The sequence below is a fragment of the Hypanus sabinus genome, chromosome 9, assembly GCF_030144855.1.
Source record: "Hypanus sabinus isolate sHypSab1 chromosome 9, sHypSab1.hap1, whole genome shotgun sequence".
NCBI lineage: Eukaryota > Metazoa > Chordata > Chondrichthyes > Myliobatiformes > Dasyatidae > Hypanus > Hypanus sabinus.
The window spans coordinates 138,624,599-138,652,540 of record NC_082714.1 but is presented as its reverse complement, the minus strand read 5'-3'; the positions used below and the strand labels follow the sequence as shown (position 1 = coordinate 138,652,540).

At 39.9% G+C, this 27,942-nt stretch overlaps 1 protein-coding gene across 2 annotated transcripts in view; it reads right to left on the bottom strand.

Moving 5' to 3' along the window:
- LOC132399847 (tyrosine-protein kinase HCK-like) overlaps positions 1–27,942 on the bottom strand; it is a 154,490-nt gene that overhangs the window by 62,133 nt on the left and 64,415 nt on the right. For both annotated transcript variants that reach the window (XM_059980673.1, XM_059980672.1), the window contains exons 4-9: positions 22,731–22,830; positions 21,770–21,868; positions 14,877–14,980; positions 14,324–14,473; positions 12,773–12,925; positions 1,637–1,819 (exon numbers count right to left, since the gene is read on the bottom strand). In XM_059980673.1, coding sequence (XP_059836656.1) covers positions 1,637–1,819; positions 12,773–12,925; positions 14,324–14,473; positions 14,877–14,980; positions 21,770–21,868; positions 22,731–22,830 — 789 coding nt within the window. The remainder of the gene's footprint in view (positions 1–1,636; positions 1,820–12,772; positions 12,926–14,323; positions 14,474–14,876; positions 14,981–21,769; positions 21,869–22,730; positions 22,831–27,942) is intronic.

Below are 27,942 nucleotides of genomic sequence, written 5' to 3'. Positions count from 1 at the left end.
AATATCTTCCCACCCGCTGAGGTCAGGCTAACTGCCTGCAATTTCCTTTCTTTTGCCTTCCTCCTTTCTTAAAGAGTGAAATGACATTTGCCACTTTCCAGTCCTCTGGCTGCATGCCAGAGTCCAATGAGTTTTGAAAGATTATTACTAATGCTTTTACAATCTCTATCACTACCTCTTTCAGAACCCAAGAGTGCAGTTCATTTGGTCCAGGTGACTTATATATCCTTAGGTCTTTCAGCTTTTTGAGCACTTTCTCTCTTATAATAGTAACTGCACTCACTTCTCTTCCCTCACACCCTTCAACATCTGGCACACTCCTAGTGTCTTCCACAGTGAAGACTGATGTAAAATACTCATTTGTTTAATCTGCCATCTCTTTGTCCCCTGATGTTATTTCTCCAGCCTCATTTTCTTGTGGTTCTAGATCCACTCTCATCTCTCTTTTACTATCAATATTGATATTGTTTACCAGCTTGCTTTCAGTTTTCATCTTTCCCCTCCTAATGATTCTTTTAGTTGCTCTCTGTAGGGTTTTAGAAGCTTCTTTCTCCTCTGTCTTCCCACTAATTTTTGTTACGTTGTTTGCCCACTCTTTTGCTTTTACATTAACTTTGACTTCCCTTGTCAGCCACGGTTGCACTATTTTACCATTTGAGTATTTCTTCATTTTTGGAATACATCAGTCCTGCGCCTTCTTCATTTCCCCCAGAAGCTCACAGCATTGCTGTTCTGCTGTCATCCCTGCCAGCAGTTCTTTCCAGTTTACGTTGGCCAACTCCTCTCTCAAAGCACTGTAATTTCCTTTACTCCACTGAGATACTGCTATGTCAGACCTTACTTTCTGCCTATCAATCGTCGTTGAACTCAATCATATTGTGATCACTTCTTCCTAAGAGTTCTTCTACCTTAAGCTCCTCAATCACCTCAGATTCATTAAATAACACCCAGTCCAGTATAGTTGATCCCCTAGTAGGTTCAACGACAAAATGCTCTAGAAAAACCATCTCATGGGCATTCAACAAACTCACTATCTTGAGATCCATTACAAACCTGATTTTCCCAATTGACCTGAATGTTGAAATCTCCGATGGCTATCATAACACTGTCCTTTTGATACACCTTTTCAATTTCCCATTGTAATCTGTGGTCCACATCCCAGCTACTGTTGCGAGGCCTGCTGTTGTTTTGAAACAAATCATTATGATAGGAAACCATCTAGCTATTGTTAACACTGAACAGCATTCAAGAAGACTAAATCTCCCCAATGAGGTTGCTTGCACACCTATAAAAACACTTTGTAAAATGGTCAACTTCATGTTGTCTAGTGTGTCAAACAAAAAATAGCTACTCTGTAGCTTCAAAGCATTATCAAGTAAGTACACCTAGTAAAAGAGGATGAAAGGTGTGCTTTGAACTGCATTTTCAGAGTGAACTCCAAGTAGAAAGCTTAAATAATGTGGCATTTACAGAGCAGAGACAGATAATAACTTGAAGTGGTTAGAGCAAATATATTTGTAAGCAGTCCTTACACCTGTCTTGTTAATACACACAAGTGGCAAACCGACTGAATTATCAAAATCACCCACAGCAAGAAAGGAAAAAATGAACTTGTACATATCCATACACATCCTACCTTTGGACATATACTCCGTGATGATGTATATGGGCTCCTCTTTCGTAACCACGGCATTGAGCCGCACTAACTTGTCATGCTGAAGAGCCTTCATGAGGTTAGCTTCCATGAGGAAGGCTTCCACTGACATGGTACCTGGCTTCATGGTTTTCACTGCCACTTTGGTGTGATTTTTGAATGTAGCTGAAATAAAGATGTGCATGTGCTATTAGTCACTTACGTTTTATTATTTTTGAAAATATTATGACTATTCAGTGATTAATTGGTGAATAAAAACACTACTATAGAGTGATGAGTTTAGCATTTTCAATTTTAGTTCTAATTTGCTTTTACTGATTGATGATGGACAGGTGGGGCTCATCAGCCTTGGATGGCAGCCTGCCTGGAAGGAAAACCCTGATTTTAGACCTCCGCTGCCTTGTGGCTATACCCTCCCAAGGGAAAGTCTTCAGGAGGAAACCTCAAGGAAGAAATCTGGAGCCAGGGTCCCTAAAGCAACTTCACTCTGGCAACCCCTGCAACAACACTTGTGCCAAGCTGTATCGACACTTGTCCTTCCCTTGGAATGCGTCAGTGACATGGGAACCTGCCGCATGGGCAACAGCCGGTTCTTCAAATCTTCCCGCCCAGGCTTGCTCCCTGGAGAGGTCACAGTACACTGGAGGCACAAACCCATGATCCCCTGGGATCGGTGGCTGCCTGGTGCTATTGATTGATTGATGACATAAGCCTTGTTTCTGGCAGCACTCTCATTCTTCAATCCCTGTTTACAAGAAATTAGGAGGAGTAGGTGGCCACTCAGCACCTCAGACCTGTTCCACCATTCAACGTGTTCACAGCAGACTAATGCTGACCTCAACTTCTCTGACACTGAAAAATGTATGCACATCTCCGTTTTAAATACCTCATTATTTTCTCTCTCTCCAGGTACATGACTTTCCCAATAGTGGAAACATTTGAACATTTACCCTGTGAAGCCCCTTAAGATCTTTTATGTTTGAATATCCAATTTGTTTCAACTTCAAGACATACAAACCCAAACTGCCTAGTCTCTCTTGATAGGATGGCCCTTTATCATAGGATTTTGCCTGGCAAATGCCCTTTGAACTACCGTAGATTCCGGACTACAGAGCGCACCTGATTAAAAGCCGCACGCTCTAATTTTAGAAAGAAAATCAATTTTGTACTTGTACAGGCCGCAGGATTTTAAGCCGCAGGTGTCCCACGTTGTAATATGAGATATTTACACAGAAAGATATTACACGTGAGGATTTTTTAACTTTTAATTAAATCCGTATGGTAACATAAACAAATACATATTGCAAATGCTTTTTTTCGAACAGTGCCTGTAACACAGCTACTTTTAAATATACATACGTATCGGTAACACACAAATTACGTTGCGTATACTTTTTTACTGAACAGTGCACGAACAACTTTCCAATATCTCCTAACGACTGGTAAAAAATATAGATATACTGCAGCCTACCAGGAAAAGTTATTGATCGCCTTCTTCATCTTCCTCCTGCACACTAAAACCATCAAAGTCCTCTTTTTCAGTGTCCGAATTGAATAACCTCAGGATCTCGTCACTCACTTCAGTCTCTTCATTGTCGCTCTCACTTGAGCGCACGCGGTCCTCTTCATCACGCAGCAGTCCAGCCTTTTGAAACCCGCTGGTGATGGTGGATGTTGTGACACGGCTCCACACATTTAGGATCCACTGGCAGACTTGAGTTAAAGATGCTTTTCGCATGCATCCTGTTTTGGTAAAGGATTTCTCGCCGCTCGTCATCAAGCCTCCCACTCAACGCACAGCGCCACTTTAAATGCCCGGTTCACGCTGATGTACAGTGGCTGCAAATACTTCGTGGTGCCCCCAGGAATCACAGCTGGAATTGAGTTTGTACTCTTGATGGCAGCTTTCACTGAACTTTCATTGTCAGCCACTTAAAAATCACCATCGGTGGAAGCTTTAGTCCGGATGCTGTGCAGCTCAGAACACAAGTAAAATTCGTTCTCTCATGGCCACTTGTTTTCAGTGTGATGGACGAGTCACCTTTTTTATTAACAGTCCGAGTGAGAGGCAGGTCAAACGTCAAAGGTACTTCATCCATATTTATGATATCATCTGGCCTGATGGAATTCTCCGCTATCTTTGTTTGAGTGAATGTGCGGAAGTTAGCAAGTTTTTCCTTGTGGTCGGGAGGGAGCTGCTGACACAGAGTCGTGCGTACCCTGACGGACAGGCCTTTTCGTCTCATAAATCTAAAACACCACGATGGCCCACCTTTAAAATCTTCGATTTTCATTTTGGTGGCGATTGCTTTAGCCTTCAGTCTGATCTGCACGGTGGAAACACCGCGGCCGCCTGCTCTCTGTGTGTTAACCCAGTCTTCAAGAAAGTTTTCAAGTTCGGGCCATCTGCTATGATTACCTCTGAAAGCTTTTGTCATCTTTTTGCATTGACTCAGTTCTTCACGCTGGCGTCTCCACCGTCTCAACATCGATTCATTTATGCCAAGATTATGTGCAGCAGCTCGATTTCCTTCTTCAACCGCCAGATTGATTGCCTTTAACTTAAAAGCTGCATCATATGCTTTTCTTCGAGTGTTTTCCATGTTGATGAGGGTGAGTACAAATGACTGATTTACAATAATTTAATTGTGAAAGTGCACTTGATTTATCGTACAATTTCATTGGACCTCTGTGAACTACTCATCAATTTTATTGGTCTACTGTTACGAGGCAAAATGTTTTTGGCGGCATGAAAAGAAAACATGCATTAGCCGCACCGTAGTATAGGCCGCTGTGTTCAAAGCGTGGGGAAAAAGTAGCGGCTTATAGTTTGGAATTTACGGTACCTCCAATGATACTTTATCCTATTTTAACTAAGTGAACCCAAACCAAACCCAGTTTTCCATGTGTGGCGTCACCAACACACTATAATAAAATCTCCCTTTTCTTAAACTCCACCTTCTCAGCCACAAAGCCAACATGCTATATGCCTTAACTATTTGCTAGACCTGCCTTGCATCATTTTGTAATTCATACACTAGAGCACAGACTATTCTGAACACTCATTTGCAGTCACTTTTTACTCACCTTAAGTGCTCCATCAAGACTATTGACAATCTTTGGTTTTTGGCAGCTTATCAAGAAATCCATCAAAACAGTCAAGTCAGTACTTGTATCATCACACACAAAATGCTGGTGGAATGCAGCAGGCCAGGCAGCATCTATAGGAAGACGTACAGTCAACGTTTCGGCCTGTGTTAGGGTCTCAGCCCGAAATGTTGACTGTACTTCTTCCTATAGATGCTGCCTGGCCTGCTGCATTCTGCCAACATTTTGTGCATGTTGTTTGAATTTCCAGCATCTGCAGATTTCCTCATATTTGAGTACTTGTATCATTTCAGTTTTGCAGGACAATCCTTGCAGTGCTTCCCTCTACTTAACTTAAAAAGCTTACAGAATGTGTCCTGACTGAGCATGCAAGTATATTGAACTCAAAATACGTATTAGTATCAGCACCTTATTTGCTAAACTTTAAATATTTCCAATTTTGTTGTGAAAAGAAATAAAAAGAATGCTCAATCACAATCCCAGTGATTAAGAACTATTATTCTTTTTTTTTAAGAAACCTACAAATTGTGAATTTCTGAAATGGTCTGTTGTTGTTGTTATGACAGGGTAAGAAATGGCAACTGGCTATGAAATTTATGCAAGAGCTTCACCACCTTCATAGGAGTGACAAGGTTGCATTGTGGTTAGCGTAATGCTTTACAAAACCAGTAATCAAGGTTCAATTCCCACTGCTGGCTGTCAGGAGTTTTTATGTTCTCCTTGTGACTGTGTGGGTTTCCTCTATGCGCTCTAGTTTCCTCCCACATTCCAAAGACATTCCACCAGAGTTATGTAGTTGTGGGCATGCCATGTTGGTACCGGAAGCACGGTGACAATTCATTGCAAGTAGTAGTCTATAAATTCCCTTTGGACTTGGAGGCAATTTGACATGGCAGAATTGAGGTGAGGCATTGAGAGCATGGAAGAGCTTGAAAGGTTGGGCAGGGGCTGAATCGACCCCATGGGGTTTAGGCCCCAGAGTGCATCGACGTGACGGAGATTTACAGGCTGAATTGAGGCGGCAAACTCTGATGTATCCATAATGGCAGAGCCCATTGTTTGGAAGGAGATTTAAGTGCTGGGCCAGATTGAAAATTTCAGAGTGCCGAGGCCCAAGTTGAGGTGTGGTCTGGTTCAGCTAGTTTTTCGAAGTGCCAAAACATGTTGCTTGGATGGAGAGTTCAGCACTGGGCCAGGTTGAAAAGTTCAGGGTGTTAGGGCTAGAGGTGAGGTATAGGCTGGTTTGGATCGCTGCTCCAAAATGTTTACACGGCTTTGTGCTGAACTATGGGACTCTCTTTGCAGACTGTTTGCAAGATTTTTTTTCCATTGCACATTGGGTATTCGATGATCTTGTTTTTTATGGGTTGTTTTATTTTTTAAATGCGCTGCTCGATGTGGTTTTATTTTCTGCACATTTGCTGTTAGAGAGTCTTTTTTTACATACATGTATGGAGTTTGTTTTTAGTTTCTTTGTTCCATGGCTGCCTTTCAGGAAATGCATCTCAAAGTTGTATAATGGAGACATACTTTGATGATAAATATATTTTGAAGTTGACACTTGTGGACACACCAGAGCATTGCTTTGGACTTTGTTGGTCATTGATCCAAATGACCCATTTCACAGTGTGTTTTGATGCATATGACAGATAAAGCTAATCTAATCTAAGGAAGGAAATCAACAACAAATATTGGTGTATCCAACAACATTCCCATCCCATAAACAAATAATTCAGCCTTTCTTTGGGGAAATGACGACAGTGTAGCTACAAAACACCATTTGAAGTTATGGGTGGTGTTCCTGTTTCTGCAGAAGATTATTTTTAATTCTTCATATATCTAAGCATAGTCAGCTTTTTAATTAGAGCTCTCACTCCTTCAGTGTAAATAACACTCCACTGGTCCATCAGTTCACAACCAATTGCAGCACTTTGCCTGGTCATAACCACATTGTGATAAGCAAAGACTTGGCCACCAGCTGCAGTTTTGGTGATACCTCATTTTCAGACTTAGAGCATCAGAACTTTCCTACTGCAACAGGACTATCTACGTACTGTATTTGTGAAATAGTGACAGGAAAAGAGAACCATTTTCAAGTTGTTGTAATTCAGTTGGTGTAACCTTGCTTCAGAGCATGTATTCAATGTGTAATATGTCCTGATTGCACAGAGGAAGTGAGCAATGTAAATGTTTGCCTCACTGCGCTGACACAGTTCAGTGAGAAGGATAAATACAGATAACATTAAGTTAGAAAAATAATTCCCACGAGACAGGAGATTGTAATTGCAAGAACAAGAACGTAGAGTTGATCTTTCTGGGATGCAATTAATTCTAAACTAGTGATAATAATTCTATCATTACACTCTAAAGAGTACTGCATTCACTAAACAGGCCCTTTAGATGTGACTATCATTTGAAATACTTTAGATTTAAGTAAGGTTATTTGTATTTAGGAACTATTGTGTTCAGGATGCTGCCTTTCATCTTTTTTTAAAAAAACTGATAATCTGTTAAACTGAAGTATCAATTTAACTCACTACATTCAAAAAGCAAGTACAAATATATGAAAATCGGCAGGGAAGTATGAGGCTGCATCTGGAGTGTTGCGTGCAGTTCTGATCTCCTTACTTGAGGAAATACTTACTGGTTTTGGAGACAGTGCAGAGATTTACCAGAGATGAGGGGGTTACAGAATGAGGAGAGATTGAGTTGCCTGGGACTGTACTCGCTGCAATTCAGAAGGATAAGAGGACATCTTATAGAAACATATAAAATTATAAAAGTGATCGATAAGATAGAGGCAGGAAAGTTGTTTCCACTGATAGGTGAGACTAGAACCAGGGCACATAGCCTCAAGATTTGGGGGAGTAAATTTAGGATGGAGATGAGGAAGAACTAGTTTTCCCAAAGAGTGGTGAATCTGTGTAATTTTCTGCCCAATGAAGCAGTGGAGACTACCTCAGTAAATATATTTAAGTCAAGGTTGGATAGATTTTTGCATAGTAGGGGAATTAAAGGTTATGGGGAAAAGGCAGGGAGGTGGAGATGAGTCCATGGTTAGATGAACCATATGGTGGAACAGGCTTGATGGGCCAGATGGCCTACTTCTAATCCTATTTCTTATGTTCTTATGTAATCAGAATTTGAAGAATGGTGATCGCAAACCAGGAATGGTGCTTTGGAAGTTAGATGGGGCTTGTTAGTTCCTAGTAAGATCAGAACAGATAGCAAGCAGAGTGATCTGTGGAATAATAAAACTTGGTTGTTCCTGAAATGACCATGACCTGTCCATTAATGATCAGTTTTGGAAACTGTTTCAATTTCTGAAGGAAAAATTTGTACTCAGAGACTTGGCAAAGTACGTTGATTAAACACAACTAGAAGCACCCAGTTCTTTCAGTTTAGTGTGAAGTGTGTCAAAGTAGTTTATCAGCTACAATTTAGTGAATTGCTGAACTGTATTGGATCTTGTGCTGAATCACTTTGTAAGGCCTTTAAAAGTCTTTTGGAGCAGTTGAGTTAAGAATGGTATTCCGAGTACTAGGAAGGCAGCTCTCCATTCCTTTAACTGCCAATTGACTCTCAGAACATGGCTTGAAATTACAAGCGAAAAACCCATCAAGTGTAGTAAAAATGTCTCAAGACACTTTGCAGCAACATAAGCAAATAAACATTTTGTACAAGCCGCACATTGAGAACTTGGCTTCATCACGATGCTGAGATACATCCTGGGATGCGCTGGCACATCATCATTGATGTAACCTGGGGTCATCTGGTGTTACAGGTTTTTCAACATCAGACACTCTTGCCCAGGCAACCCAGTCAGTGTTGATCAGGCCCCGGCTTGTGTCCCAGCAGCACTGTTCCACGGATCACACCTCTTGACCCATAGCCATCTTGAGGCTTGCTCAACAGCCTCTGTGATGGTCCTGATGGTGCTTTTCTTTGCAGGCCCCTGTAATGCCAAGGAGAGACTAGGTTTTGTACTGCAAAGTCTCTGCACTCCACCTCTAGAGGCTCACATTGTGCCCTCCGCTTCTGTCCCTGGCACTGCTTTACCAGCTCCTCTTATTTGGTTTTCTTACAGTCAAATAGCTCCTCAATCCAGTCTTCCCGAGGAACGGCCCGTTCTACCATGATCACCTGCTTCAAGGTTTTTGACAGGATGACCATGTCAGGCCCCAGGAATGATGATGCAATGAAGTCAGGGAACTTCAATTGCTTGCCCAGATCGACTTTCAGTTGCCAGTCAGATGCCATGGTGAACAAGCCTGCTGGTGACCTGGGCTGAGCTGAGGCTGGTCTCCAGCTTTGACAAAGGTGATGGGCTTTCTGGGCTGGTGGAGGTGCCTAATGATGTTGATGGGTGAGGCGATACTTCCTGCCACTGCCTTCAGCACCTGGTCATAATGCCAGGGGTAGTGGCCTTCTCTTAGGGCTTTTGGGCAGCTACTGAGGATATGAGCCAGGGTCTCTCTGCAAGGGCAGAGAGAATATCATGGTGCCTCACATTTGCCCCCAAGCACAAGGGTTTGCTCCACTAGGCAAGACATCGTACAGAGCCTGGATCATGAACTTGATGTGCTGGGGTTCTGCCTGCCAGATGTTTGACCAGGAGATCTTCCACTTCAGCACACCCTCACCCCTTGTCCAAGTTCCCTGCTTCTCCATTTCTACCATCTGCTGGCACATTCTTCCTTGATAGCTGCTTCGACCTCTTCCTGGACAAGCTTGCATTTGTCCCTGCTCTGTGGCCTTGGGTTGAAGGGAATCTGCCTAACCCTGCCTGAACAGATGCCAGTATCCTTACAAGAGCCCTGTGCCTCAGACGTGACTCAGCCAACTCCACTGCAAACTTGGCCATCCACTTCCTGTCTGTCTGGGTCTCAGTACCTCTGCTGAGACTTTGGGGTGCTAGAAACTCTGTATTGCAGCAACTCTCTTGTATGGAGCTCCACATTCAGGCTGCTGAAGGAAGCTGTGGTTTGTTCCTCTTCCTACGTGGGAGGCCCAGCCATTGTCGAAAACAGCAATTGATCCTTCAATGAAGAACCTCAACTGTTGCCAGGGGTATCTCATATACCAGCATGGGCTAAACGATTCTGGGGAGGGTGCCATGCTGGTAGACCCAGGCTTTGAACTTGCCAGGTAGGTCTGACTTGTCCACACTAGTGAGCCAGACTTTTAACTTGTTGGTGGCTTCTTGGATGGCAGCCACATCTCATCCATCTATAGCCTGGGGCTAATGTAGCTGCTACTGAGAGGTCATCCTTGAAGGCTCTGATTGGGGGCTGCTGCATGCCTGTCTTTAGTCAGAGGGCATTCTACTCTCCCCTTTGGTTGCCTTAACCAGCATGTTCACAGTTAGGGAGACCAGGATCACCAAGATTGTACATCTAGTTATAATACCCTTGTACCTATTACCAAGCCAATGCCAGCCTGATGTGGTTGTTCCTGAGCAAACTTGCTTGTTTGAAGAAGAAAGTTAAATGGAGAGAAAGGGACATAGAGTCAATATGGTTTTGTCAGGGTGTTCCCGAATAACAGATCTGAGGCTGAAAGTCATGTGGAACAATTAATTTCTGGAATGATCAAGAATGGGAAGAGATTACAGATGCAAAGGAAAGCTTGAGAAGAAAGCCCCAATGACGAATGAGTTGGTGCAGTTCTCACAAAGATGAATTGTAGATTTCAGGTTTTAAGAAAATAGAGCAATAAATAGATGCCAGTCAGGCATGCATTGGAATAGTATGTTTATAAAAGGTATTAATAAATGAGAGTTTTCACAGTAGATGAACTGAGAGAGCATTGGAATTATGCATTGTAATACTATTGGAAACAGCCAGTATGATGTAAAATTTATGACAGGATGATATTTGATACCAGATTGTAAAGGGTTTGGATGAGTTACAGACATTTGCCAGGCAAAGTCACTGAGTTTATACTAGAATAGAGAAAAAGAGGTCTTCACGCTTCTGGTATTCAGTCAGACAAGATTTCAGCTCATCTACTTGATGTCAGACAAGCAGTTTTGCAATTTAGGGATGATGCAGGGGTCAGTAGTGGCAAGTAGAGTTACTAATGTTAATTTACATGTAACAATTGATGCAGGGTTTTCTGATGATGGTGTCAGGAACCATGGAGTTAAATGAGGAGAGGCTAGAAGTAGAGCTTCCAATAAAGCAGAATATATGGTGCTGATGCTGGGCAGAAGGAATTGCTGGTGATTCCTGGCTATGAATGGATGGGTAAGGTGGTTGCAAGGTGAAAGTTGGCCCAGAAACTCTGAGAACAGTAGAGGGTGTTGAAAAGTAATGGTATGGTCAACTAAGTCAGAAACTTAGACAAAGATAGGTCAGAAATAACAAGGATAGAAAAATTAACTATAGGAAGCCACTAGTAACTTTGCTAAAACAAAAGGTATTTTAGTCTATGACAGGAATGAAACTCTGGATGCAAATATTTATACAAGGAGTTTTGATCAGAAAAAGGTAAACTTGATAGACCACACCTTCAAAGTTATTGAATGTGTTGAAAGGAAATTTGGAATGGGATGATATTTTTTAAGGCTACAGGGGTCAAACCTTGAGCTATTAATAGGGATAGCAATGAAAGATTTGGAGAACCCATGTTATTACCAAGGGAAATTTATTAGTTGAGGAAGTGATGCTTGATGGTCAGCATTTTTATGAGAATAAGCTTACGGGAGCTGTGCTGTCTTTACGACAGTTACTTAGTTTATAATATTTTCACTTAGTAATTCATTCAATAGTATTTTCTAGTTAGAATTAGAAGTGTTTAAAGTATATTCATTGCATGTAAAATATATCGGCATGCGATGACGTCACATCCGGTTTCGCCGCATCTTGTGGGAAAGTACCGGTTTGAAATTAGCGCGAGGGTGGGGGCTCACCACGAGGCACACCTGAGCAGAAGTTGTTTTGCAGGCATGAGAAATCACAGTGAGAGCAACGCTGTAAGCTAATAGATAATCGATATATTGAACTAAGATGTTAATGCCGATCCTGTTAGAAGTAACGACGGTCGATAATGTTTATGCTTTCGTTAGTTAAAGAGTTGCGGATAGTTTGCATGGAAGTGTATTTAAAGTAGTCAATGGAGCAGGTAAACTCTCCCTGTATACTGCACCTTAGTGTAATGTAGTTATAGTCACCTTTACAAGTATTTACAATTGAAATGTGATATTAAGGAAGGAACAAACACTGTATCAATCTTGTATTGTTTTATCAACAGTTTTCACTGTATGTTAATGTGAAGAGTGAACAGTAAATGGTTTTTCTTACTGCGATCTGGTTCTCATTGACTGTGGTTTATCTCGACATTGAATTCGACGTTATCAGTTACACGCGAAGGAGAACGTTACAGAAACAGATTCCAGGTTTTACAGACAAGCTCACAGAGATCATGAGAGCACCAGGAGGGAAGCTATACTTCCATCTAACAGATGGACCGCAGAAATAAAGCAGTACTTCTTTGGTATTAGTGGCTACATAAAACTGTGCACACATTGTGTCTGGAACCAATACATTTTGGTGAGGAGAGTACTGGTACGGAGTCTAGCATTTTCTTAAAAATACTACATGTACTAAAAACAATATATTCAATAATGGACTTTAGCTCCCCAAAAGAAGATTTATGAGGTTACTTTGGAAGGACTGAACTTTGTTAAACAAATCTAACTACATACTGCATTTTAATTTTAACTAGAATAGCAGGATAGTCCTCAATTTTATGTTCATTAGATTTTGGGAACTATTTTACCAGAATGTAGCATTCACTCAGAAATCTATCTAGAGTTTTAAATCAAGAGCTCATAGCACAGTACCGTAAAGTGATTATACTATCTATGATGTTAAATTTATATGGAGCCATCGCCGGAATACTAAATGTTCCCCATCAATTTGCCAAGTTTCATGTCCTGCAAGTTGATCAACAATTAGGTGCTAATTTAAAGGAGAGACATTTTAAGATGACAAAATGATAACTTACCCAACCATACTTCTCCAAACTGTCCTGCTCCAAGTTTTTTGTCTAGTCTGAGCGACTCTCTTGGTATTTCCCAGGCATCTTTCTCCCATGGTTTTTGAGGTTTTTCACTAATGCAAGGCTTTGTTAGCTTCTGACACAATCCATCTCCTTGTTCTAATAATTGAGGGGGGGGGGGTAAAAGATGAATATTAGTGTGTAACTACGGGCATGAAACTCTCATTGAGGATAGACAAGAACAATATTGACTGTGACAAACTGATCTTCAACCTGATAAAAGCCAAAAAGTGCTATCACAGATGATCCATTTTACTTTATTGTGCTTTTGTATTATCCCTTTAATAGCAGTCATATGATCTCATGTTGTCTATTATACAATCTGATACAGCTCATGAGTAACTCTTGCTAGAATATGTGGCATTGTTTTCTCTGCTGCAGAATGAGAGACAGGGTCCCAAATATATTTTTGATATGGCAAATCTCTTCTGATCCACCCAGCAGAATAAAAATGCTATTTATCGAGGAAATAAACACACCATCAGATAACAGTTGCTATGCTTTCTTGAAATGTATGATCAGAGCAACTTTTGAGAGGGTGGTGGGCAGTCAGAAAAGATCACAGATAGCCAGGAGTCAGCATTAAACATGACAGAAAATTTTGCAGTAGACTGTGCAATATCTAGACATTAATTCTGGACTGCGAGCAAGGTCAGCAATATTATTCAACTACATCATGTCACCAGTTGCCTTCAACTCACAATTCAGCTGACAGCCTCTAGCAGGTCAAGGCTAGATGCAATCTCTTCTCCGTAAGAGGACACAAGCTCAAAAGACAACTACAAGCATTTGTCTTTGCCCAGTTCCAGACTGGTTTCTATTTTGCAAAGTGGATCAGCAAAAACATAGTTTTATCTTCATCTGAGACCGTGTTTGTCTGAGAACTTTACAGAAAACATAGTATTGTTAAAAACCATAATATGTCTGGCCCAGCTATTTTCTTTCGTCTCATCTTAATTAGATTCATTGTTTGGCTCATAGTAACAATGCGCTAAAACCAGCACCATAATCTGAGATTCTTATGTATTACATATAGGCAAAGGGTACATTGACAATCAACTCGCCAGAGCTAGCAGTATCTTCAGGTACCTCCAGAAATGTGTGTGGAAGAACCACCAGCTGTGTCTGTGCACAAAAGTCCAGGTGTACAGGGCAATTACAATTTATTTCAAACTAGTTAACACCACTATTAAAAAGTCTGTGCATCCTCCCCGAGGAATGCATGTTTTTTCCGACTGTTCCACTTTCTCCCCACAGTCCAAAGATGTACTGGTTAATAGGTTAATTGGTCATTCCAAATTGATTCATCATTGCAATTATGCTGGTGTTAAAAATGGGGGTGGTAGGGTGGGTAGAAGGTTGGAAGGACCTATTCCAGGCTGCATCTCAATAAGTAAGTTCCTCAAAAGCATTTTGGACTCATATCTGCAAAAGTACATATTTATCCCCCAGAACAGCTGGCTATAAGAATACTTTTTAACACACGACAATACTCACTCTTATAATGGTTAACTAGTTCAGTCAAAGTGGTGAATGTTATTCGAGGAGAGATGTAGAAGCCACCATTGTCCAGAGTACGTATCTTGTAATGTTTTACTGTGTCACCCACTGAAGGATCATAGTCTCGAACAGAGAGGGAGTAACTACCTAATCCACAAAATAAGGAGAGGTGTTAGCAGCATGAATGCACAATGATATAAAAATCTCAGCTCAAATAATTTTTCATTATATCATTATTTATCTCTAAAAATATGATCAATTCCACTCCACATCTCAATTCTGAGCATACTTCTTCCAAGTTAAAGGTTGATAATGCAAAGTGCACAGAAGTACAAGTTTTTAAAGTTTACTTTATTGATATTCAAAGTTTATATTTGAAAGAAAAAGGATGGAATTTGTTCGCAACTAAATGATTGTAATTTGCTATTGGTGACATGATACCTGAATCCTGTTTTATACAATAGACATATCTCCTTATAATATACATTTATAAGGCTTCTTATCATAGATAAATATTTTATTATTCTTAATTATATACAGAAGTACTCACCTTTGGTTGTTTCACTATCTCTTATCATAAATGAACCGCACTTATTTCCTGATGCCAGAAGCTGTCTCTCTGCATCCTTTCTACTGACACCTTTGAAGAACCACCTTTAATGGAATACATAGAACTTGTTAGCTTAAAAGAAATTGCACTAGTTTTGTTTCTTTTTGAACTTTTTATTATATTCAAATGTAATTTTGTTTAATGAACTATTTTTTGCCGTATGTGAGACTTTTTTTTTTGTTCAGGATCTAGTCGTAATTGACCAGGTCAACGTGTTCTTATGTGTGCATAATTGAATTGAATTGACTTTATTTCTTACATCCTTCACATACATGAGGAGTAAAAATCTTTGTTATGTCTCTGTCTAAATGTGCAATGTGCAATCATAGCAATTTATAATCATTTATAATAAATAGAACAGTCAATATAACATAGAAATACATTCAAATCAGCGTGTTAATCAGTTTGATGGCCTGGTGGAAGAAGTTGTCCCGGAGCCTGTTGCTCCTGGCTGTTATGCTGTGGTACTGTTTCCGGAATGGTAGAAGCTGGGATAGACTGTGGTTGGGGTGACTCAGGTCCCCAATGATCCTTTGGGGACCATTTTTTCACACCTGTCTTTGTAAGTGTCCTGTATCATGGGAAGTTCACAACTACAGATGCACTGGGCTGCCCGCACTACTCTCTGCAGAGTCCTGTGATTAAGGGAGGTACAGTTCCCATATCAGGCAGTGATGCAGCCAATCAGGATGCTCTCAATTGTGTCCCTGTAGAAAGTTCTTAGGATCTGGGGCCCACACCAAACTTCCTCAACTGTCTGAGGAAGAGGTGCTGTTGTGCCTTTTTCACTACACAGCTGGTGTGCACAGACCATGTGAGATCCTTGGTGATGTGGATGAAGTTCAGTTCCCAGTAGGCAATGGGAGGAGTTCACCTGGAACCGGAAGAGGGATAGGGATTGCATGCACACAGCTTTGAGCAGCAGTTCAGTAATAAAATGTTCTAACCTAAACCCACATCAAGTTTGTCTTTATTAAGAACAAACATAACATGTTGTCAGAAGACAGCATGAAGTCTAAAAATGGAGAGTAAATGAATATTGTGTGTGACTGAGAAAGAGACTGTGTGAGTAGGAAAGGTGCTAACAGAAAGTGACAACGAGAAGCTGGCCTGCGAGGCAACGGAGCATGTTGATCCCAACGTTCAGCAGTCAATGGATCCACCAAGAGAGAAGTTCCCATCATGAATAAGTTAAGTCCTCCCGCACCACTGCAGTTTATCGGCAATCTAATTGATAACTGGAAATGCATCAAACAGCAATTCAATATATATTTAGCTGCTAATGGAGTGGGAGTAACTGATAAAAAATTGAAAGTGTCTCTTTTTCTGCATGTAAGTGGTGAAGATGCTTGGACATCTCCAACAGCTTTCAAGTTGATGAGACAGTTTCTATGTTGGATATTCTGATGACAAAATTTATGGAGTATTTTGTTCCAAGTAAAAACATCACTTTTGAGAAATACAAGCTTCTTTTCTCTGTCAACAGAAATGAGTTGGCTTCAATCAATACTCAGCTGAGCTTCACACACTAAGTTCTGTGAACTTAGAGATTTGAGAAACTTACCTGTTAGAGACAGAATAGTTTGCGGAATTCCAGATAATGGACTCAGAGAAAGACTGTGTAGATTTGATGCTGGAAAAGGCTGTGAATATGTGTAGGACAGCAGATTCCACACGAGCACAAGCTAAGGAGCTGCAAAGGACAAACACAATGGTGCATGCTCTGACGACAGGGAAGCAGCACATAAGGTGTTTTCCAAACCAACAGCAAAGCAAAGAAGGAGGCTCAAATAGCAAATGCAGAGGCAGTCACATTCCTAAGATTTGTTCTGCTTATGCAAAGTCCTGCAATAATTGTGGGAAGAAGAATCATTTTGCAAAGTGCTAAAAAGCTGGGGCTGCCAAGAGAACGGTGCATACGGTTGATGAAGAAATGGAGGAATTATTTGTGGATTCTCCACAGACTGCTGGTGCTGGTAAAGCAGAATGCTTTGTTCCAGAGACTGAATGAGACAGTAATTCCATTCAAGCTTGATACTGGAGCCCAGGTGAATCTCTTATTCATGGGTAATTACAAGATCTTCACAGTAAAGAGCAAGATTTACCCAGTGAAGTTAAAAGATTCATGCTACACTGGAGAGGATGTTCCAATAAAAAGGGGGGCATGTATAGTGAGCTTCAAGCACAAGGAGCAGCATCTAAAGACACGGCTACTGGTTGTAGAAAAGAGAGTACATCCAATATTAGGTCTGAGTGTATGTGAAAAGCTCAGCCCGGTGAAAAGAGTGTTCATCGTGGCTTCATGGACCAAAGATGACCAGATAACATTTATGGAAGAGTACACAGATGTCTTTGAGATGCTCAGATGCTTACCTGGCATACACAAAATTCATATAGATGAGACAGGCACTCCTATTGTTCGTGCATGCAGGAAAGTTCCATTTCCACAGACAGAAACTTAAACAAAAGCTAGCATGCATGTAATGGAAGACTGAAGAATCAACAGATTGGGTGAGCTCACTGGTCATTGTGCAAAAGAAAAATGTAGCATTGCAGATGCATCTAGACCCAAAAGATCTCAATAAAGCCATCAAGGGGGAGCATTTTAAATTACCAACAGGGGAGGAGATCATGTACCGCTTTGCAGGTATGAAGTGGTTAAGCAAGCTTGACACATCAGCTGAGTACTGGCAGATGAAGCTTGATGAGGCAAGTTCAAGACTGTACTTTAACGCACCAGAGGGAAGATATTGTATACTTCAGCTACTCTATGGTATTCTCCCCACACAAGAAGTCTACCATAAAAGCCATCCAAATGATCTTTAAGAGCATTCCTGGTGTAGAAATCATGAAGGATCATAATTTGGGGGTTCACCAAGGACAAACATGATACACAACTGAGACAAGTGCTTGACATGATACGGAACGTTAATTTGAAATTAAGAGAAATGTGAGTTTGGTGTTTAGACACTGAGATGTCAAGATAAGAGATGTCATGACTGAATAGGGAGTGTAGAATGGCCCAAGAAAGACTTCAGCCACTGAAAACATGGAGAGACCCCAAAACAAAAAGGAAGTGAGATATTTCTTGGGAATGGTGACTTACCTGGCTAAGTTAATTCCTCTTTGGTCAACTGTGTCAGCACCACTTCGGTCACTCCTTGAGCAGCAAAATGAGTGAATTTGGTCTCACGAGCAAGAATGTTTCCAGACACTGTAAAGAGTCATAACTGAAGAGCCTGTGCGGAAGTTTTATGATCCAGAAAGGTGTACTCAGATCTTGGACGATGCGCCTCAGTATGGCCTTGCTACTACAGCGGCAGCATGATGGCACATGGCAACCTGTGGCCCATGCATCAAGGGCTTTAACAAGTGCAGAAGCCAATTATGCATAGATAGAGTATGAGCTTCTTGCCAGCACATATGCATGTGAAAGGTTCCATCAGTACATCCATGGACGAGCTTTTGACGTGGAGAGAGACCATTAACCACTGGTCTCAATTACGACCAAACCACTGAATGACTATCCCATGAGGATATAATGCATGTTGACCAGGCTGCAGAAATATAATGTGACGATTATATTTGTTTGCTGCTGATGCACAATCCCAAGCAGTCGACAAGAAAGAAAAGAGTGACCAAGAGGTTAATGCAGATATACAGGCCTATAATAGTCACCACCCTTCCAGTATCTCCTGATAGAACAGAGCAGATTGGGAAAGCATCAGGGTCAGATGAAACAGTGAAAGAACTCCAAGATACAATATGGAAAAAAAAATCACCAGCAGCTAAAAATGACTACCCAATGTGTATTTGGGATTATTGGGCATGCAAAATTGAAATATCAGCGAAAGATATGGTCTTCAAAAGGGAACAGGTTTGTGATTCCAGTGTCGCTACGTAAGGAAATGATCCAAAAGATACATGCAAGGCATCCTGGTGAGGAAAAATTGTAAATGTAGAGCTTGTGAAGTGATGTATTGGCCAAAAATGAACCAAGACATCAGCCAGATCATTGTTTCGTGTGAAATATGCTTTACATACAGAACCACCTACAGCATATCTTGTACCAGACAGGTCATACTTCAAAGTTGGAGTGGATTTGTTTGATTGTAATGGGAAGTGTCATATTGTTGTAACAGACTATTTTCCAGTTAACCACAGGATGCAACACTGCAATCAACATCCAACAAAGCAGTCATCACCTTCCTGAAAACTGTGTTTGCAAGGCATAGCGTTCCATTTTAAGTAGTATCAGATTCAGATTCAGTTTATTGTCATTTATAACCACAAATGCAATGCAGTTAAAAATGAGACAACGTTCTCCGGAATGATATCATAAAAAAAGCACAAAACAGGCCACACATGAAAAACCACATAACGTTTGGTAATCCCCAATCCAGAGTCCGGAGAGGCTGCTGCGTATCGATATCACGCTACTGTCTTAGCACATTCCCCAGAAAGGAACTACAAACCCATCAGACAAACCTAAAGCTAGAAGACCTACACAAAACCACATAGTTACATATAGTTATAGTTAACATGTAGTTTCAACAGTGCAGACAATACCATAATTGATAAAAGACCAGCTGACAAAGACCACATAATTATAACACACAGGTTCAACAGTGCAAAGCAATACCATAATCTGATAAAGAGCAGTCCATGGCATGGTTTAAAGGAGAGTCTCAAAGTCCCGACAGCCCATCATCTCACGCAGATGGTAGAAGGAAGAAAAACTCTTCCTGCCATGAACCTCCAGCGCTGCAGCTTGCTGATGCAGCACTTTGGGAGCCCCGACCACAGCCAACTCCGAGTCCGTCTGAAAACTTCAATCAGACAATGGTCCACAATTTTTGTGCTGCGAATTTGCCAATGTTGCGGGGGTGGGGTGGGGGGAGAAGGTTTCGACATACAACTTCAAGCTCACAGCCAGAATCAAATGGCTTAGCAGAGTTTGGTCAAGGTAGTAAAGGGTCTCATGAAGAAAGTGCAAGATGGATGAATGGATTTCCACAAAAGTCTGAAGAAATAATAGAAGTCCACCTCTCCAGAATGGCCTTTCACCAACCCAAATGCTAATGGGTCAACGCATATGTAGTAACCTTCGAATACATGAAAACCTGTTGACACCTAAGGGAGCACTCAAGGTCAAATTCACTAAGGTGAAAGGGAAAGAGAAACAGAAACAGTATTGTGGCAAGACTGTGGAAACTCTATAGTCTTGAAGCCTGGGGATCAAGGGCAAATCCAAGATCACAATCCTGGCACATGGTCCAAGCAAAAGAGAAAGTAGCTCCACATTCCTACCAGATCCAGATGGTGCGAAGGGCAAATTTAGATGATATCGGTGGGCAGGAGGGTATATATAGGCATATTCTGTTATGCTGTATTTTTACTGACATTCTATATTGGTTTGTTGACTTGTACGCGTCAAGCCGTGGCCTCACAGGGAGGCAGATTAAAGCCTTGGGCCTCTTATTAAGTGATTGTGATCTTGTGTGTGCTTACTGTGTGTGACTGTTGGTAACGTGTCTTTGCACATTTTCCCCATAGTAACACTGCTTGGTTTGGCTGTATTCATGAGTATTAATATACATATGATTAAATGACAATTAAACTTGAATTGATTTGAATATTCCAGAGCAACCTCAAGATTTTTAGGTTATGCCTTGTTGATAGAAGCGCAGATACGTACCTACACGGTCATAATTAAAGATCAGAACTGATGATCATTCTTAACAGAGTACAACCAGCACAGGAACACTTTCACAACAGTAATGAAATTAGTATTCATTTAGAAGCAAACAAAACAAAAAACAGAAAATTCTGTAAATACTTAGAAGTTCGGGCAGCATCTGTGGAAAAAGAAAATAATTCCAAAATCTTTAAAAAGTCTTTGACGTGAAATCTTAACAGCTTCTCTTTCTCCAGATGTAGCCTGACCCTCTGAATGTGTCCAACACTTTAATTCAGATTTCCAGCATCTGCGTTTTACTGATTTTCAGTTACTGTGACTATAGCATGCCTTCATTAGATTATTTCCATTGCTACACCCTATCAACATATTGTATTTCCCACAAAATAAAAGACAGATGAACTTAATAATATCAGATGCAGAAAGGGAAAATATAGTGTAGCACTTGTAATTAATAATAGTTTTCAATACCTTGGACAAAATGTGTGCAAACAACATCAGCACTGCCTGGTATGGAAATAGCAATGCCCTTGAATGGAAAATTCAACAAAGTAGTGGAAATGGCCCAGTCCATTACAGATAAACTCCTCCTCACCATGGAGCACATCTGCACAAAGTGTTGTCGCAGGAAAGCGGCAACCATCATCAGGGACACCCCACCACCCAGATCATCCTCTCCTCTCGCTGCTGCCATTGGGAAGAAGGTAGAGGAGTCTCAGCACCAGGTTCAGGAACAGTTATTACCACTCAGTCATCAGGCTCTTGTACCAAAGGGAATAACTCCACTTGCCCATCATTGAAATGTTCCCACAATCTATGGACTCACTTTCAAAGACTCTTCATCTCTTATTCTTGATACTTATTGCTTATTTATTTATTTATTGACTTATTTTTTGTATTTGCAGAGTTTGTTGTCCTTTGCACACTGGTTGAAAACCTAGTTACTGTGGTCTTTCATTGATTCTATTATGTTTATTATTTTATTATGGATTTATTGAGTATGCCCACAAGAAAATAAATTTCAGGGTTGTATATAGTGACATATATGTACTTTGATATTAAATTTGCTTTGAACAACCGTGTAAACTGACCATCTGCTCTAGGTTATGAATGAAAATATTTCATTAATACTTACTCTTCAGTTTCAAGTGAGTTAACTCTGGCAAAATAGTTGCTTGGAATATAACCTTTCTGATCAGTTACTAAAGATACTCCCAGCCACCACTCATCTTGCCTGAAACAAAAAACACAAGTCTATTAGCTTGCTTTATTTGTGCATTTACCATCTACAATTCAGCTTGATTTTGCCTCAAACTAAAAAAAAAATTGGTGATTATTATACTTTTATTAGGAAACATACTGCCAGTACTCCACATATACATGAAACATTATATAGAATTAGTGGTAAGGAATTAATGATGGGTCTCCTGCAGCTCTATTCAAAAGCCATGCATTGCTGTAAATCTGCCTTGGATATCATATGATTTGGGTAAGCACAGATGTCACAGTTGTTTTTCTCAGCCATTGTACAGTGTTTTCTTGGGATTATACTGTACAACTAACTCTCCATTTTCATTGATGCTACTGTTTGATGTTATAAATGGACCTTTGCGATAGTAGAATTTATGTAGGTCTTAGAAACTATATTGCACCTGAACTTGTCAATTATAGTACTTCTGTGTGTCAATCAATAAAGATCCCATCAAAACATTATGTTAATTATCTAAACCATTCTCCTAATGGTAACAATTTTATTAAAATGTTTCTCAATGCCAACATTTTTCTTTCTTGCAATGGAACAAATCAGTGCTGCTCATTTTGCAAATAAAAGTTCAGTTCAGAAACAATAGCTAGAAACTCCGTAAATAGTTCATGGGCTTTGTGCAATCTAACATTACACCTTTCTAACATTGGTTATGTGTCAGGTAGATGTATTTGTAAAAAAATAACTATATAGCAAACGTATCATATTAATATGGTGCATAGTTTTTGGATTGCTCTATTCATTCTATCATGCCAACATAATGCCCCTCCCACCTACCTCTGTTCACTGTGAACATTAAGGCTTAACCATGGAGCAGTCAACTCTTACTTACTGCGAGATCACTCTCACTTTTTCTCCTTTCTTAAAACTCAGGTCCCCTTCATGGATGCCTTCATAGTCATAAAGAGCAACTACCAGCACATCATCTGATCCTATAACAAAGAAGAGTTCAGTCAATTTCCCTTTACGGAAAGATATCAAAAAAATTGTCACATTTAGTCTCATGTTGCATTTAGAATTAAAAGTGATTGTGGCCAGCTTTCCAGTCAACAATCTCTGACCCAAAGATAAGAGTGCAAAGGAACAGAATTTCTGTCTGCACGTGCACAATGCCACAAATCTTTTTTCAGATTTCAGGTGTGAGTAATTTCCATGGCCACGATGAACATCAGCTGTGCAATGGTGATACAATCTGCCCTTGTGAAGCATGATACAATGAGGTCAAAGGGGGAAAACTATTCACAACTGTTTTCCGCTCCAATTCTACCTTCATTAAAAGCTAACCCAGGAAAACTAATTTGTTCTTTCAAAATGTCTTAATGCAAATCTCATACTGCCTCAGCCAACATAGGCACAGTTGGCAAAACTGCTGCGTCATAGTTACAGTAACCCTGGTTCAATCCTGGTCCGTGTGGGTTTGCCTCCCTGTGACCATCTGTGTTTTCTGTAAATGCCCTGGTTTCCTTCCACATCCCAAAATCTGGTACTTTGTGGGGCAAATTGGGGCGACACGGTAGTGCAGTAGTCATTGGTATGCTTTACAATACCAGTGACCCAGGTTCAGTTCCTGCTGCTGTCTGGAAGAAGATTGTACATTCTCCTCTGGGTGCTCCGGTTTCCTCCCAAAGTCCAAAGACGTACCGGTTGGTAGATGCATTGGTCATTGCAAATTGTCCAGTGATTAGGCTAGGGTTAAATCGGGGGTAGCTGGGGGGTGTGGCTCGAAGACCCAGAAAGGCCTGTTCCATGCTGTATCTCAATAAATTTTTAAAAATTGTTCCATGAGTGTAGCTGAGTGACAGAATCTCTGGAGAGTCGGTGCAAAGGTGGGGAGATTAGGTGACAGTGAAAGTTAGTGACAAATGCTCTGAGAGGCACAATGACCACTTTTTATGTCATAAGAAAATATCAAAGAATGGAAATATATTTGATCAAATCCCAGGTTTAACAAAAAGTTATATCCTTCATGTAATGAGAAGATACAAAGCAGGTAATGCAATAACTTCATATTTCTCAACAACCTTCCATACAGCAACTATCAAAATACTAAAAACAAGTAAAATGGAAAAGATATAAAAGCTTCGTCTTCAAATTTTGACTATTACTCATTTATCTCATGTTACTTGCCAAACCCAACATGATTCGTTTAATATGTGCATAAGGGGGAACCAATTGATGTAATATATCTGGATTTCAAAAGGTATTCCATAAGGTACCTCAAAAAAGATCTTTATAATAAATTAAGGGCTTATGGAACTCAATATTATATATGGTAAGCAGAGTGCCTAGCATTAGTGGTAAGATTTCATGATATGGTTAGTCATGTAAGACTGAGACAAAGAAAACAATTCTTGACTAAATGGATAATTAAGGTTTGGTCCCTAAAAGGCTAGGAATGCTCAAATGTTGAATACAGTAGATTCCAGTTAATCATACATCATGACAAGCAGATTTTGACCCAATTAAGCAGCTACCCCAATTAGCCAAAGTTTCATGGAAATAGTTTAAAAGATACATAAAAAAAAACAAACTAAGTAACAAATTATATGTTTAAAGGAATGTAAAACTAATTAGGATACAACCAATACTACAATAGTAGTAAAAAAACTGTATGATGTCATATTCTTTTGATTGTAAATTAACAAAATCAGTACAGATAACTAGTACAGACAATGGACGACATTCATACAATGCTTTTGATGACCGCATCCTCAAAATCTTCATTTTCATTGCAACATTCAAGATGATTGGTGATAACTTCAAATTCTTCATAGTTCTAACTTATTGAAGTAGTGAAATAGTTTCCTTTTTACTGCTAGCCGTTTCTGGTATCTCCAAGCCTGAATACTTGAAAATGCTTTGAGCAAAGCAGTTCTGTATCGTCTTGCTGTTTATTTCTTGCCAACCATTAGTGACAAAAAATGACTTCTTTTTGAACACAAACACACACAACTGGCACTATTTAGAAACTGTTCACTAAGCACAGTGAAGAGTCTGACAGCCACACAAGTGCACATGACTGACGATAGTTAAAAATTGTTCAGCAACAGACTCCTGTCTCAATTAAGTGGCAAATTTCTCAATTATCTTTTGTTCTTTAAGAGTTGTCTCAAATAAGTGGCTGTCCCCATCAACTGATGGCCAAATTAACTTTTATCCATTGTATATTCAATTCTGAAACATCAAAATTTTGGACACCAAGTGAATCAATACATTCATGAGGAATGAACCAGAGAGTGGATAGATAGACAATCAACAACATGCTTAGTAAATGGTGCAGAAGACTATATGAAGTGGGGATGTAGTGACTGTGGCAGGACTGCTGATGAATGCTTAGCTGATAACATATCAACTATGTCTGCCTTTAATTTTTCAATGCCGTTTTACAGTGAAACATGCTCAATAAAGTTCAATTTCCAACCTTTAATGCTCTGCTCTAAAGTAATGGATGAAATAAATCAACAAAATGAATTTTTCCAGGAGGGATTAAGCCAAGTTTGAAGGGAAAGTAACATCAAACACTCCGTAGCAGAGCATCCAGGAAAAACACTATCTGAGCTTCAAGCTAACCTTTCAGGAAATGAATGTTAAAATTAATTCAGGAAAGAGTGTCATTACAAAATTTATCATTCTTTATAATATGCTCCATTCACAATTTTATTAAGTTGCATTAAATAGGAAATCACAAAGGTCCAAGGTTAAACTGTATCATCTGTAAAGTGTCAAGAGTTCCTCAGTTTTGTCTTTATCAAGGGAGCACAATGCTTACCTGCTTTTCCCTAGTTTAAAAATCCTATTTTCTCTGATACCCTAGTCTGAATAATTCTAATCCACCATTCTTGTTTTCTTATAAAAGACAATAGTGCAATGAGACCGAGTAGTTATTGAAAGCAGTTTTAGTAACCAGCATTTCAATGGATTTTACTAGTTATTAGCAGAACATTAGAAAGAACTGAATAATCAATAGGCTTTCAAACCAGCTCTTCAAGATGCCAATAGATCTTTTATCTCAGTGCCACTTTCCTGCTCCAATTCACTTAAAATCCAGATATTTATTGACCTCTGTTCTCAAATATATAAATGACTAAGGCTCCAGTGTCCTAGGATAAAGGATTCCTAAATATTCACTCTCTTCATGTGATCAAATTTCTTTGAGTTTCAATCCCAAATAGCTATCCCTTACTCTGAGAATGTGATCACTGGGTTAAGAATATAGAAGAAGCTCTGATCAACTCTTTAGTTATTAAAGCAAAGCATGTTAACCAATTAAGATTGCTGAATTGTAAGAAATTGTATTAGGTAGGTTACTATGAAGATAGTAAGAGACTTTAAAAATCCAGAGGATTTTATGATAACCCTTTGAATTTAAGTAGCTTTCTACAGATGTGTATGAGATTTTGAAGCTAAAGGACTTGAGAATTAGAAGTAGGATCAGTCCCTAGATGCTCTCAAATCTTCTCTACAATTCAGTAGCATCATGGCTGATCCAGAGCCTTGTCCACTTTCATGCTCAATCTTCAACATTTCTGTTTCTCTCCAATATTAAATCCCATGTTTTCACCTTGAAAATGCTCAATAAATGAGCTCCCATAGCCCTTGAGAAAAATTCTTTACATCTCAATGCTAAGTGACAGATTCTTTTTCGTGACTGACTTTTAGTTCAAGCCTCTTCAGCTAAGAGGAAACATCTTCCCTCTCAGCCACCCTCAGAATCTTGCACATCTCAATGAGATTGCTTCTCATTCTTCTACAGTATGTATAGGTCAATTGTACAAAATATTCCTCGTGGAATATATTCGTAGTACAAAAAATCCTAATAATTGCTTTTATTTGTACTCAATGACTGCATTTTAAAAAAGGATATAAATTCATCCATGATCTCATTTGCTGAATGAGTGATATTGAAACACTTCTGAAATTCAGTTGTTTTGACAGCGAGTTCAATGCTTTTACTTTTCTATGCTGTATAAGATGAAGGAATAATTTATCTTGTGGAAACATATCTGAAAACCTGAAATCATGAATTTGTAACTTATGCAAAATATAACGTGAAAAGATGAAACCTCTGAGATCCCAGTGTTCTTTGCTGGTTTAGAAGAAAGGCTTACAAGATAGTGTGAATATTTTATCAAGATGTCTGTTTTAAACCCTAAGACATAGGAGCAGAACTAGGCCATTTGGCCCATCAGGTCTGCTTCTGCACAGCTATTCAATCATGGCTGATCCATTTTCCCCCTCCTCCGCCCCACTTTCTAACCTTCTCCCGGTAACCTTTGATGCCTTGTCTAATCAAGAACCTATCAAGCTTTGGCTTTGGTATCCAATTACCTGGCCTTCACAGGTGTTTATGGCAAATAAGTTCCACAAGTTCACCACCTTCCTGCTAAGGAAATTTCTCTGCATCTCTGTTTTAAAAGGACACCCCTCTATCCAGAGGCTGTGTCTTCTTGTCCACCATGGGAAACATCCTTTCCACATCTACTTTGTCTTGGCCTTTCAAAATTTGAAAGGTTTCAATGCGATCCCTCCTCATCCTTTTAAATTCCAGTGTGCACAGACCCAGAGGTATTAAATGTTTCTTGTATGATAACCCTTTCATTCCTGGAGTCATCTTTATGAAGCTCTTCTGAACCCTCTCCAATGCGAGCACATCTTTTCTCAGATGAGGAGTCCAAAACTGTTCACAATACTCAAGGCGAGGACTCTCCAGTGCCTTATAAAGCCTCATCATCACGTCCCTGCTCTTGTATTCTAGAACTCTTAAAATGAATGCTAACATTGCAGTTTCCATCCTCACCACAAACTTTACCTACAATTTAACCTTTAGGGTGTCCAGCACAAGCATTTTAAAGACCCTTGGCATCTCAGATTGTTGAATTTTCTCCCCATTTAGAAAATAGTCTGCATATTTATTTCTACTACCAAAATTCATGACCAAGCATTTTCCAACATTGTACTTCATTTGCCAAATCCTTGACCATTCTCCAAATATGTTTAAGTGTTTTTGCAGCCTACCCGTTTCCTCTTCACTACCTATCCCTCCA